The sequence below is a fragment of the Lupinus angustifolius genome, chromosome LG01 (genome assembly GCF_001865875.1).
Source record: "Lupinus angustifolius cultivar Tanjil chromosome LG01, LupAngTanjil_v1.0, whole genome shotgun sequence".
Classification (NCBI taxonomy): Eukaryota; Viridiplantae; Streptophyta; class Magnoliopsida; order Fabales; family Fabaceae; genus Lupinus; species Lupinus angustifolius.
In genome coordinates, this window is record NC_032009.1 from 26,777,488 (window position 1) to 26,792,917 (window position 15,430).

Below are 15,430 nucleotides of genomic sequence, written 5' to 3' on the forward strand. Positions count from 1 at the left end.
TCATAAAATAAAATAAAGAGACTGAGGAATGAGATAGTGGCACCGTGGCACCGACACTTTCTATAAATTGACCGGTCTCTTTTGTAATGAAAAAAGCAAAGCAAAATAAATATATTATCAATAAAAATGGAAAGACAAACCTGTGTTTCTGATTGTGTTAAAAGAAAGCATTGAACCCATGGCATTGATGCAAAAATCCGTACCTAAAAAAGCGAGATAGGAAATTTGTAATGCAAATAATGTGGCAATGGCATTGAAATGATGGTGGTGATAGTGCTATATGCTATAGTGGTTGATGCAACATGTCGAATATATGTGCCCCGACAATGCTACCCCATTTTCTCTTTCTCCTTATAGTCTTTTAGAATTGATGGGGTTAGTGGGTGATGAAGTATTTTATAAAGTGTACTTCATATGAAATTGGAGAAGGAAACCAAATTGGAAAAGTTTAGGCGTAAAATTTAAAGGATTTAACTAATTAAATTGTTCCATCAGATAGATAATGTTATTTATGAATGGTAATTACTATATGAACATATAATTATACATATTTAATAAACATGTATAATTATATGGAAGTGATATTTTCCAGTTTTTGGAATAATGTTTCTTAATTTTTCATGTGAACTATCCAATTCACTTTTTGGTTACTTAAAATTAACCGGATTTAATTCACTTATCATAATATTTTCACAATCCAAAATGCTCTAACTTTTAATTCGATTAAAAGTGTAAATTATGATCGTTTATAAGTCTTATCAGTAGTTAGACTAGTTGAACTATTGTGTTCAATTCAGTCTTTATATAATTGATCCAGAAAATCAAAAAATATTATCTATTATCATTTTTATTATTAATCATTTTCACACTTAAATTAATTAAAACTTTTTAACAAAATTTGTCACAAACTCTATGGAAAAAAAGAAATTGTATTTTTTTAGTGTTTGGCAATCGTGTAGTTCACAGTTCACTATCACTCAAACAAGTGCAACAATATGCCAGCTGTGGCCTCTTGCTCTTTCTTGTCCCCATTTTAAAATTACCACTGACCCCCATCGGTCACATGCTTTTTAACGTAGCATGTTGTTATTACAACTCAGGACTAACCCCCAATTATGAGTTTTGTAAAGGATTAACGTGGGGCTTTCCATGTAGAAGAGAGATCATAAGTTTCGAGTGATATTTTATAATCTGTCCTGCATCAGTCAAATAATAAGAAATAGTATAAAAATGTTGTTTTTTTATTTTAAAAGTTTTTTTTCCATTCATATGACAATATCTAATTGGTTCATGACATAAAATAAGACTCACAGATTATCTTTATTCTCTCATGTAACCCACAAATGATTAAGAGGTAACATGGTGGATACTCTTAGCTTTTTTAAAGAATATTTTTAGCTTATTTACTGTCGAGTTTGTTCTAAAAACAAAAAGAATATTTTCAATTAAAAATATATTCTTGTTTTTTATAGACAATATTTTACCTCGGTCATGTCCGGGCTATCATCTGATCATCTCGAGTAGTTAGCATTAGGCTCCTCATCTCCTCGTGACCCGCCTCAGATGGGCCCACTTGTAGCAGATGTCATACATGCTCCTGACACGATATTAATATCTCTGACCCACCATTTAATGCACATCTGATCTAGTCATTAATGCGCTGCTAACTCGCCTTCAATGTTAGCTAACAAGTTGCCTGTCATGCTGCCTACACATTTCGTCTGCTCCCGACAATTCGACAGGAGCAGATCTGCAGGATAGGCAATGACCGATAGAGTATGTCCATTGTACCGTTAGATGTTGGCCAATGGCAAAGTGCCATCACAATATACCTCAAACTCTATAAATAGAGGATACCACACAAGGAGTATATTCAATTCTCATTCTCTCATTTATTGCTACACTTATTTCTCCAACTGTTCTCTTATTCACTCACTTTATCTCTCTAGAATATTCTACTAACTTGATTGTTAGAAAACCTTTTCGGGTACCTTCTCCGGCGAGTCCAAACGACATTCCGACTAGACCTCCCAATCCTTCACACTCCATTGGACATTCATCACCAACCATCCTACATTCATCACCGATCATTTCCGCCTAGTATAAAAGAACATTGGCATCGTCTGTGGCTTACCTACAACATGGTGACCACCCGTAACCAAGCTCAACCACCTAGTCAAATAAAACTGCTCCAAACAAATATTTCTCCAAATCATGACACTCATTCATCCCCCAACCCCACCCCAAAAGCACCCACTACCCAGCAACTCCTACACATGATCCAACAACAAGGCCGGATCATCCAACAACAAGCCCACATGATCACTTAGATGCCTTTGAAGCCTCAATGCTTTTCCACGGGGCGACTAACCCTATCATGTGCTGAACTTTTCCTCTCATTCTGAAACGCGCTGCCCTATAGTGGTTTACACAGCTCGCACCGAATAGTATTCATCAATGCGCCACTCTCGCTAATGGCTTCAACATCCGGTTCACAACAAGCAAAGAGCAATCTCGTTCTTCATACACTCTGTCCGGAATACGGCAGGAGACACACGAACTCCTCCGAGCTTATCTGGACAGATTCAACTCAGAGGCCACGAAAGTACGCACCTTGAGCCCGGAGGTGGCGGTGCATATCCTGGTAACAGGACTGTAGGACGGTCTCTTCAGACAAGAGTTGGCTAAGTACTCAGATCTCATAATGGAAGAACTCCAATCTAAAGCCCAACAATTCATTAATCTAACATAAATCCATCATAACCGCCCACCACCCGAACATAAAGAATATCAACTCCCTCACGGGAAGCCAAAAATGCACGAACACCCTCAAGATGATCCACCTTGATAGCCCAAAAAACCCAAATATACCTCCTACACCCCCCTAAATGCTAGTCACACCAGAATCCTGCAAGAAGTTATGGCCACCCATTTAGTCTAACTCCCTAAACCCAATCGAGGCAAAAAGTTGGGGACCCAGGACCGCTCCAAATATTGTGATTTCCACACCTTATTTGGACACGTGACAGAAGAGTGTACCCAGATGAGGGACACTATTGAAGACCTGATTCAAGTTGGGCACCTCTAACAATTTATTGCTCGGGCCCGCCATGGGCGATCACCACCTTCGCGTCAGTCCAGTCCTCCTCGAAGACGTCCCCCCTAAAACTAAAAAGGAATGACTCCCAAACAAAGACCAAGGAGATTGGTACCGCTCCAACAATAGGCGACAAGAGATTCTGGTGGACATCAACGTAATATCAGGCGGATTCGCCGCCACTAGTACTTCTAGGGAAGCCCAAACAAAGATATGTTCGGGAGGTCATGTAATCAACAGTCCGGAACACTCGCCAATATCATGACCATCACGCGACACCACCAATCTCATTTGACGTCCGTGATTATGAAGGCATCGTCCGTGGTCATGACGATCCCCTCGTCATCACCGCCAAAATGAACATTAAGAAATTTGGAAGGTTGTTCATCGACCAGGGCATCTCGGCACATATCATGTTTCAAGATTTGTTCACAAAAATGGAACTCAAGGATAGAGACATATTACCTTATGATGGACAATTGGTCGGTTTCACTGGGCAGGGAGTCACTCCCTGAGGATACGTTGACATATGACTTACTGTTGGAGAGCAACCCTTAACCCGAACAGTCCAAGCTAAGTTCCTAGTTATTGATTGTGTCTCCGCTTACAACCTCATCCTCGGGCGACCAACACTGAATCATCTTGAGGCAATAGTTTCCACCCCCACCAATGCATGAAGATTTTCTCGTTCGACTTTCACGTATGTACTGTCAAGGGAGACCAACAGAGCGCAAGAAGTTGTTATCAAATGAGCCTACGTCTGAATCACACTTAAGTACAGTCACCACCCCCAAGGAACATGCAGCGGGGCGTACACCTGGTGGGATTGGATGCCAGAACGGACGAGGGAGAACTTCGCCCTCGGCTAGAGGGGAATAAAACCTCCCTTCAACTCGGTCCCTCAAAAGAAAATCTGGTGTATATTGGCAACACACTCGACGAAGCTCAAAGATCCAAGTTGAACGCATGCTTGAAAGCTCAAAACTAGTGGCCCGGAAGAAAAGGAAAATGGGCGCCTATAGGACAGCCGAGGTTACTCGGAAAATTTCTAAACTACTAGAAGTAGGGTTTAGCCGAGAGATCACATACACCACCTGGATGACGAACGTCGTGCTGGTCAAGAAACCATCCAGGAAATTGCAGATGTGTGTGGATTATACAGATTTGAACAAAGTGTGTCCAAAAGATCCATATCCCCTTCCGAACATTGATCATCTTGTGGACAACTCCTCTGAGTACCAATTTTTATCATTTATGGATGTTGATTCCGGGTATAATCAAATACCAATGTATCCCCCAGATCAAGACAAAATTGCCTTCATTACACCCAAGGCAACCTACTACTACACGGTCATGCCCTTCGGCCTGAAAAAAATAGGGGCTACATATGAGAGAATGGTGAACATCGTTTTTTGGGATAAGATTGGGAAGAACATGGAGGTCTACACGGACAACATGATTGCCAAAAGTTTACTGATAAAGGATCATATAACCATCTTGAAAGCTATTTTTCCCTAGTTGTGCAAGTTCAATATGCCCCTCAATCTAGACAAGTGTATATTCGGGGTCGAGGCCGACAAGTTCTTAGGATTTCTGTTGACCAGTCGAGGTATCGAGGCCAACCCTGCAAAATGCTAGGTAGTTATAGACATGCGCGGCCCGAAATCAATCAAAGAGGTCCAACAACTTAATAGGCGGTTGGCAGCATTGGCCTGATTCCTCCCTGCATTCGCGAAACATTCCCTCCCACTCTTCCAACTCCTAGAAAAGAGCAACACTTTTACTTGGTCAGATGCATGTGAAGAAGCTTTCTAGACTTTCAAACAATACTTGGCTACCCCGCCCATACTTTCTAAGTCTGCACCTACTAAGACATTGTGTATCTACTTAGCAGTAATAGACGAGGTTGTGGCAATCGCTCTAATCAGAAAAAGTGAAGAAAGTCAACACACAATGTACTTCACCATCAAGGCCTTACAAGGCCCAGAGCTCAGGTATCAAAAATTGGAAAAGGTCGCTTACGCCCTCTTGATGGTAAAAAGACGACTACGGCAATATTTTCAATCCCACCCCGTGGTGGTCATAACCAATCAACCAATCCGCCAGATCTTGCACAAACCAGAACTAGTCGGGCGAATGATCTCCTAATCTATTGAACTCTCCCAATTCGATATATGGTGTGAGCCCAGAACGGCTATCAAGAGTCAGGTCTTGTCTGACTTTGTTCCAAGCAAATATGAACAATCTATGTCAACGGTTCATCCAATCCTCAAGGCAGTGAAGCAGAAGTATTGTTAGATAATGGTCAGGGGGTGACCATTGAGCATTCGCTCACCTTCACTTTCCCCACATCAAACAATCAGGCCAAATACGAAGCATGCATTGTTGGTTTGTAATTGGTCAGGGAAATAGGAACCGAAAAGGTCTCCATATGCAGTGATTCTCAGCCTGTCCTCTTTCACATTACGGGTGCCTAACAAACAAAGGATGTGTTACTTGAGAAATACTTGGCCAAGGTTAAGGAATTAATGGCCAAGTTTGGGACCGCCTCCATCCAACATGTCCCAAGAGAGCAAAATATCAGGGCGAATATTTTGTCCAAATTAGCAAGCACCAAAAGTCCAGGCAACAACAGATTGGTAGTCTAAGGAACAGTTTTACATCCCTCCATCATGACAATCGAACAAGTACAGGTCTCGAATGACTGGATCGGTCCACTCATTAGATACTTGCTTCATGGCGACCTGCCGGTAGACTAGAAGGACATGCAATGGTTCCTCAGGCACAATTCATGGTTCAAAATAGTAAAAGGTTGTTTGTATCGCCGAGAATTTTCTACTCCAATGCTTAAATGCCTCAGCCCCGATAGGGCTTGGTATGTTCTCTATGAGATCCATGAAGGCAGTTATGGCTATCATCTCAGCGCAACATGATTAACCAAGAAAGTACTACGGGCAGGATACTATTGGCCGACCATGGAAAAAGATGCCTCTAAGTTGGCCAAGAAATGCATATCCTGTCAATTGTTTGTTGATCTTCACAAGGCTCCGCCCGAAGAGTTGACCACCACCATGACCCCATGCCCATTTTGCAGGTGGGGTATGGACATCCTGGGACCATTTCCACGAGTAGTCGGACAACTTAAATTCATGATAGTGGTAGTAGATTACTTCACCAAGTGGATTGAGGCTGAACCCTTATCCAATATCACAGCGGCCAATATCTGGAAATTCACCTGGAGAAACATCATAAAACAATTCTGGATACCAGCCGCAATTGTCACGGATAATAGGACTCAATTTTCTGACTAGAAGTTTAGGGAGTTGTTGCCAAGTCTTCACATCAAGCAACACTTCACTTTAATTGAACACCCCCAAAAAAACGAGCAAGCAAAAGCAGTTAACAAAGTCCTCCTGGGAGGAATAAAAAGAAGATTTCAAGAAGCCAAGGGAGTATGGTCGGGACAGTTGCATCATGTCATGTGGGCCTATCGCACAACTCCTCACTCCACCACTGGAGAATCGCCTTTTAATTTCACTTACGGGTCCGAGGTTATCATCTCAGTAGAGATCAGCGAGCCCGCCTAGCAAACAATACACTTTTATGAAGCCGCCAACTCGACTATCTTGAGACACAACCTGGATTGAATAGAAGAGAAGAGAGACCGAGCCATAATCAGGGAAACCGCCATCAAAAGAAGGACTACTTATAAGAATAACAGAACTGTGGTACCACGAGACTTCGAAGAAGGCAATTTAGTGCTTAGGAGGGCTGATGTCGGCAAACACAAGGCAAGCTAGGACCCAATTGGGAAGGGCTCTACCGGGTAACTAGCAAAACCGGCAAATGGGCCTACAAACTCGAAGACCTTCTAGGAAAGAAGATCCCCCGTACTTGGAACGCGACAAACCTACAACAGTTTTTTGCTTAGAAAATGTAAATTATGTCCATCAGACCCATAAGCGGCTGAGCAAATGATGTAACTGAATCTGATCTATATGACAACAAGTTATTATTGAAAGAAGTTTTTATAAAAAATAGGTGGTCGCCAACAATATGCCCCTTAGAGGCGTTGGCCAGTGCCCCTATAATGGCGGTTCAACCTACAAACCCAAGCCTAGACTAAGTCCTCTTGGTCGCCAACAATATGCCCCTCAGAGGCGTGGGCCAGTCCCCCTCCAAGTCCTCTTGGTCGCCAACAATATGCCCCTCAGAGGCGTGGGTCAGTCCCCCTCTGATGGCGATTTAACCTACAAACCCAAGCCTGGACCAAGTCCTCTTGGTCGCCAAAAATATGCCCCTCAAAGGCGTGAGCCAGTTCCCCTATGATGGCGGGTCAACCTACAAACCCAAGCATGGACCAAGTCCTCTTGGTCGCCAACAATATGCCCCTTAGATGTGTGGGCCAGTCCCACTCTGATGGCGGTTCAACCTACAAACCCAAGCCTGGACCAAGTCCTTTTGGTCGCCAACAATATGCCCCTCAGAGGCGTGGGCCAGTCCCCCCTCTGATGGCGGGTCAACATACAAACTCAAGATCGGACCAAGCCTTCCTAGGCGACAAACTGTACACCTCTTAAAGACGGGGGCCAATCCCCCTTTGATGGTGACCAACATTCAACTTTGCTTGTTTCCAAAAAACCGGACATCCACTACTTAATGATTATTCAACATTCTCATTCAAGTTCAATAAAGGTTAACTAGACATATACTACTTCATGATTATTCAACATTCTCATTCATGTTTAATAATGGAAATTCGAGCAGTTATTACTTAAGGATTATTCAACATTCTCATTCAAGTTTAATAATGAAAATCCGAGCAGTTATTACGTAATGAATATTCAATATTCTCATTCAAGTTTAATAATGGAAATCCGAACAGTTATTACTTAATGATTATTCAACATTCTCATTCAAGTTTAATAATGAAAATCCAAGCAATTATTACTTAATAATTATTCAACATTTTCACTCAAATTTCAATAACAAATAATCGGGCATCCACTACTTAATGGTTATTTAGTATTCTCATTCAAGTTCAAAGATGGAAATCCGGACAGTCATTACTTAAAGGTTATTCAACATGACTAACTATCACTTCGACATCATTTAGATTCAAAACCAGGTATTAATTATTATCCTGATGATTAATTAGCTGATTGATTGATTAGTCACTTCAATTATTTTGGTCAGCGCGACTTATTTAATAAAAACAGTAGATGAACAGATAAAAGACCTTCATTGATAAAAACATGAGAGAATACAAAGTACGAGAACAAAACAAAAACATAAACTAATCTCCCCCACCACCTTTGGCCGAAATTGGGAGGGCAAAAAGGCCTTCATATTCATCCACGACAAGCTCACCATCGGGGGTAACCCGTGCATCTATCCTGGCCCAAGACCAGTCAGCATCAGGACAAACTAAACTATCCTGGGCAAAAGCATTGTCCCAGCCGGCGTTAGCTGCCCCATCAACATCATCCTCCAGCTTCAGATAGGCAACCTTGAGGTCCTCCAGCTCCTTCTTCACTCGAGCGTTCTCAGCCTCCGAAGCCTTTAACTTGTCCCAGAGCTGAAGCCTCTTATCTTCGCTCCTCTGAAGACGGTCAGCCAGAGAATGCACCTCCCGTTCAACGACACCCACATCTTTCTTGGCCAGCATCTCAACTTCTTGAGCAACCTTCAGCTGAAGGGACACCGTAGAGAGTTGCTCAGCGGCCGAGAGGTTCTGGGCCTCCAGATTCTTCACAACCTCGACGTACTTTTCCTTCAGTTCGTGGAGCTCACCCGAATAAAGTTCTTGAAGGTCGGCTAGAGCATTCTCTCCAACCCGAGTGGCGAGCACCCCCTCACCTTCGAGGTACTCGGCGACTGAAGCCACCAAGACCTCTACCTCCCAAGTCCTCCGCAACAGATTCACTAGAGGAACCCCATCCATAACACTCTTCACCGTCGGATTGACTAGGCCCTCGTCAACGGCTTTTGGAATGTTGTGAGTTGTCTTCAAGCAGAGAGGGGCATATTTACCCTTACCGAAGGACTTGCCCGACCTCTGCCTCTCCAGTTGGGCGCCCTCCACCAAAGTCGCTTCGAGAGAGCTGGCGTGTTCAGCAGTTAAGTCAATAGATTGACCGAAGGCAGATTCAGGGGGCAAGACCATCGTGGGAGTTGACCGGTCTATTGTGGTCCCCACCGAGCCACTGGCTTGACCAACTTCCCTCCAAGGAGTGGAAGGGAGACCCTCAACCCGGGTAGGTAAACTCGGTGTGTGACGTTTGTTGATTTCCACATTCTTCCTCTTAGAAGCTGCCCTCTTTAGAAGCATGCTCCTGTCAACCTAATCCCCCATGGTCGCTGTTGAAAGAAACAAACAAAAAAGGTCAGATAAGTGTCATAAACTAAAGACAAAGATATAGATAGCCGGATGCATACTAACTGCTTCTTCAAAAATTTGGTTGGCTTGAACCAAAATGTAGCAAGGGATTGATCACCCCTCCTCAACCCAAGCTAGCATCTCATTTGTCGTCATCTTCTCTTGGTCATCCAATTGATCATACGAGAAACCAAAGGAGTCAACATGCCTTTAATGAATCCCCTCGTTCCAAGAAAAGGGGAAAAACGGGACGTTGCCAAGGTCGTAGGCCCAAGTATGACACATCCCACGGTCCTCGACGCGAAATAAACCACCCTTCCAATTCTTCACAGAACCCTCAAAAGGAAGAAATAAAGCACGTCCATTCCAGGATTGAAGGGATCACCCATAGTGTCTAGCCCGAGCCTCGTCTTTGTTGGAACTATGAGTCACTCAGAACATCTAAAAAAACAACCGGAGCGTGCAAGGTCATTATATGACCCCACAAAAAAACTTGAACACTTGAATAAATCCCCAAGAGTTGAGATGCAACTGAAAGGGGGCTACCTGGAGATGTTGTAACACCTCCGTATACCACCCTTCGAAGGGGATTTTCACCCCTATCCGTCAGCAGACTTGCTCATACATATAAATGTTCCATCTATTCTTAGACTCAAAGAGAATATCTCGGCAAACTCGCTCTTGAGCAGTAGAGGGTACAACTAGATATCATTAGTCGGGTGTGTCAGCACATCCACGACCAAGCGTACATATAATAGGAAATAGGATGGGATTCCCCTAACCTCTTGATCGACCCACCAATAACGACCATCGTTACCTGCCATGTCCTCCGGGATAACGAATTTATCGACCAGATCAGAAAAATTCTACCCCATGATAGACCTGTCATCAGAAGAAGTGTTAGAATTCGAGTTGGACATACCATCCAAGACCAAACGTCACTTCTCCGAGAAAGCCGCCAGGTCAATCAAGGCAGCCCCATTACCGACCTCCTTTTTTCCCAGCTCATGCAACAAGGTCGGCAGGGATAACTGGTCAGGTCGCCTCCAGGAGGGACAACTACTACCAAGGGCGGCAACGTAGTAGGCTCGTTGGTGACGACGACCAGTTACGTTAGTAAAAGTGGGTGGAGGTTCGGGCAGGATCTCCACCTCATCAGGGCTTGAATCTCTGCCTAACATTACCATGATTGGCTAAAGTTATTATTAAAAAGAGGGGGGGAAATGAGTTATCGAGTTGATGGAAATAGAAGAGTCTAAAAGAAGAACGACGATCAGATTCAAGCGATATGCGTGCTCGGCAAGAGACAATTTCTCAGAAAAGGCAAAGTGAAGAAGAATGAAGAAAACAACCCCTATTTATAGGAAGAAGGCTGGGCACAGGCCATACCTGAAGCCCAAAACGAGAACCCATCCCATCCACCTATAATCACTCAAGGACGATCTAACGGTGGCTCAAAAAAACAAGGAAGAAAACCTGAAACGAGCAGACGCGTCAGTTGAACACTCAAAGTCACTAGAAGGGATGCAACCGATCCTCCACATGTCAACCTAGAAGCAGATAACCATCATGACCTACCCCTATACCTATATGCGTTTGATTAACACTAAATCAAAATAGCTTGAGTCTACTTGCCTAGTCCATTCCCAACCAAACTGATAGATTGTGGGCAACTGTTTTGCCCCAGTCACGTCTGGGCTATCATTTGACCACCCCGAGTAACTAGCATTAGGCTCCTCATCTCCTCGTGACCCGCCTCAGATGGGCCCACTTGTAGCAGATGTCATAAATGTTCATGATACAACATTAATGTCTCTAACCCACCATTTAATGCACCTCTGACCCCCTCATTAATGTGCCACTGACTCGCCCTTAATGTCAGCTAACAAGCCGCCTGCCATGCCGTCTGCCCCCGACAATTCGACAGGAGCAGATCTGTAGGACATGTAATAACCAGTAGAGTATGTCCATTGTACCCGTTAGATGTTGGCCAATGGCAAGGTGTCATCTTAGCATACCCCAAACTCTATAAATAGAGGAGACCACACAAGGAGTACATTCAATTCTCATTTCCTCATTTATTGCTACACTTGTTATTCTAACTTCTCTCTTATGTACTCCATTTATCTCTCTAGAATATTCTGCTGACTTGTCGAAGAACCTTTTCAAGTACCTCCCTCAGCGGGTTCAGACAACATTCCGATCACACCTCCCAATCCTTCACACTCTACCAGACATTCATCACCGACCACCCTACATTCATCACCGATCATTTTTGCCCAGTATAAAAGAACAGACGAGATAAAGAATTTATTTATTTTAATATTATCCCCATATTGTTTAATGTCAATTGTGTTAAAATAACTATTGCGATTTTCGATAGTGTTAATCTTAAGCATAGTGGTACAATTATGTTTATGGTGACATGGTCATGCTTCTAGTCTATGTTGGAACTCAACATAGTCGAGCTTCCTGGTGAAATGGTTGTCCTGAATCCAAATTTCCACTTTTTCTTTTGCTTTATCTTCACTTTTAAATAATTTGTCATTACATCATTTACTATTTATATTTAATCATTATTAAATTTTTAAAAAATTAATATAACTGAATAATATGTTGATAATCTATAAAAAAAAAATTGATAGTGCATTGATATTACCTTCATAACAAATATATGACTTTATTAGATCTATCCCGACGATAATATCAATATTGTGAAATCCGAGTCAGACGTCAAACCAGAAGAAGTCACGTATTAAGTATAACCGGTTTAAACGATTAAACCGTTTGGTCTGACCGGATGATTTCTCACATAATTAATAATTTTTATCTATAAATATATAATTATATATAAATGAAAACTTTATATAATTAATAATCATATATAATCACATTGAAGTAATGTCTTTTCATCTTTTTTTGGGACCAGATTAAAACAAAAAATTAAAGTAGTTTTCCTTTTTTTAAAATTTTGAAGTGAACCGTCCGGTTTACTTCCTAGGTTAATCAGGTTTAACCGGGTTTAACACGGTCGTACCGGAATTTTTTCGATTCAAAGCGGTCCAACCCTCACTCAGTTAAGACAGTAAACTAGAGTCATTTTCAAGTCCGGTCAGCGGTCAAACTAGTCGAACCGTCCAGTACAGTCCGGTTCTCACAACACTAGGTAATATTATATTTGTTTCTTTTTAATTGTCTTTTTACTTTATAGGAAGATTTATTCTCATTTATTTGTCTATTTAGGAAATTGAGATAATATTGATTACTATTTTTACAACTATAATAACGAACTAGTGAAAATGTATATCTATAATTATCATAAGAAAATAGGAGATAAATTAGGTAAATGATGCATTAATTTAATACTAATAATACACACACTAACCACATTTGATCTTTGCACTACAACATTAAAAAACACTCAATAAGGAAATATTATAGCAATATAATAATATAACTATAACAATAAATAAAAATATCGATAAAAATGGAAAATAGGGAAATTGACTGAAAAGGGTAGCAACACAACTTATTAGAGAGGCAATTCTAACAAGCTTTTGGCACATTTTTTGACAAAGCTATTAAAGTGTCATCCATTTTTTCTATCTAGTTGAATATCGAAAACTTAATAGGCAATATCATATTTTTTTTCAAAATGTTTCATTTATTAAGCAATGTCCATTTATCAAGACGAATGCTTTGGGCTTCTGGAATGCAATGGGATTTGTCAAAAATTGATAATTGTAAATGTTTTTGGGAATTTGCTTGGGAAGTTCAATGATAAAAAGATGGATATATATTAGCTGGTTATTTTATTAGAATGAGGAAAATGATAAAGCCATAAAAATTATTCAACAAGTTTTGGAAGGAATTTTCTTGACGTATATTTTGAAAGTTTTCTCCCTGTAATACTTTTGTAGTGGCCTAAAGGAAACCCAAACAGATTAGAACTTATTGATGTCTCCGATTTTAGGTTGATATTGAATTAATATTTTGTTTGGTTTAGAGAAGAAAATGATAAGAGAGAACATGAATAGAAAGAGTATGAGTAGGAAAAAAGAGATAAAAAATAGTTTGGTTTTAGAATTATTTGGTAGAAGAGAAACAGCATAGAAAAGAGAAAATGTGAATTTTTCATATAAATATATATATATATATACACAATTTTATTCATATACATATATGTGATAGTATGAAGTTGGTAGGATAACTTAGCCATTTCATAATATTTTACTCTCTCAACTTATTTTCTTCTCATGAATAGAAGAAATTTAGGATGGGACGTCCACTATTTCTTTCTCTCTACTCTCTTTCTTTCTCCCATCAAACAAGAGAGATTTGCAAAACTCTCACTTTCTCTCACCTCCTCTCAAATTCACCTCATTAATATATACTTCTAAGTAATATCTAATTAAAAAAGCTACTAATATATACTTCTAAGTAATATCTAATTAAAATGTTGTGATGTCTATTTTCAAGTAAGATGGCATCTACACGAGCAATGCACCTCTTGCCTTTTGTGTACTTATTTTTATTTACGTCCAATTAAAAAAATGTCATCTAATTAAAAAAAAAGGTCATAAAATAGAAACTAATATTTTTATATCATTAGTTAAAATGATCATGTACTAATGGGTCAGCTGGCTTGGGAGGAATGCAGAGATTATGGCAATTTATAACGATCACCATTAACCTCGTCTAGAACCTAAATGAAAATACAAAGTGGTCATTCAAAATCTTGTATAATTGCAATGAATGATAAGTTAACTAATGGTTTATATTTTACAATAGTTATGGTGGAAATTGAGAATGTATAGTGATACTAAAATATAATTTAAATTATTAGTAAATAAAATGTAAAAGCTAATGAGCTGAAAAACTCTAAATGTCTGATAGAATTTGACTGTTCGTAAATTTAGATCAAGAATAGATTAAGTTGAAAAACTATACTACAAGCTAAATTTGAGTTCAGATTCAAGCTAAATCAATTCTTATTAATCAAGTTGAATTGAGCTAGGGTACCAACCCCATTTATTTTCACCTCTGTTCATGATCTATCAAAGCAAACTTTTTTATATATAGAAAATAAAACATAAAGCGTCTTGATTTAAAAATGGATAATACTTATTTATTGCGCAACTAAGAAGGTAATCATACACACATCACGATCATAGCTTATTTTTCGTGACGTGGACAAACTTTTCATAAATTAAGGAAAACGACATTTTTTTTATTTAATATTGAATTAAATTTTACCACCGACAGCGGAAGCTGCCCATGTGGCAAAAAAAATTATTTCAATAAAAAGACAATCAACATTAATAAGATGTCGTATATCATTTTCAATTTTTGCATTCTTTAGCTTTAACTCGTACATATTAATTGTTAATTCTATCTTGTTATTTTATGATTAAAATGTAGAAAGTAAATAGATTGATGCGTTATAGGCTTATAGGAGTACTACTGTGAATAAGTCAACATCTATTTGTATCCTCAAACTTTTCTTGCTACTATTTTAGTAAAAGAAATTAAATTATTAATTTAGTCATGACAATTTTTCTTTATCACCAATCATCCATGTTGGTTTTCAATTAGGTTTTTCGTATTATTAATAATATTTCTATAGAAAAAGAATTAGTTTTTTAGGATATGTGATTCTCTTTCATAACAAATGTAATTCTTATAAATCAAATTTTTATCAATCATTCTTCTCACCAAGAAAGTGTAATATTAATAGAGTGAGGATCCAGTTACCCTAAGAGTAAATATTTTAAATTTACTCTCTATCATAGTCATTAATTTTATGAACATCTATTGATTTAAATTTATTTACTAATTCAAATCATTAGATTTCGTTATAATTAGAAATTATAAATCACTAAGATTATTTCCTTATAATTAGTTTAAAATATTTATTTACTTTTAGAGTAAGTTGATATCTCCACTTTAATATT

At 39.5% G+C, this 15,430-nt stretch overlaps 1 protein-coding gene across 1 annotated transcript; it reads left to right on the forward strand.

The window, feature by feature from the left end:
* On the forward strand, positions 4,106-4,615 carry LOC109328835 (RNA-directed DNA polymerase homolog). The gene has a single exon (XM_019562482.1). It carries the CDS (start codon positions 4,106-4,108, stop codon positions 4,613-4,615), a length of 510 nt encoding a protein of 169 aa, XP_019418027.1.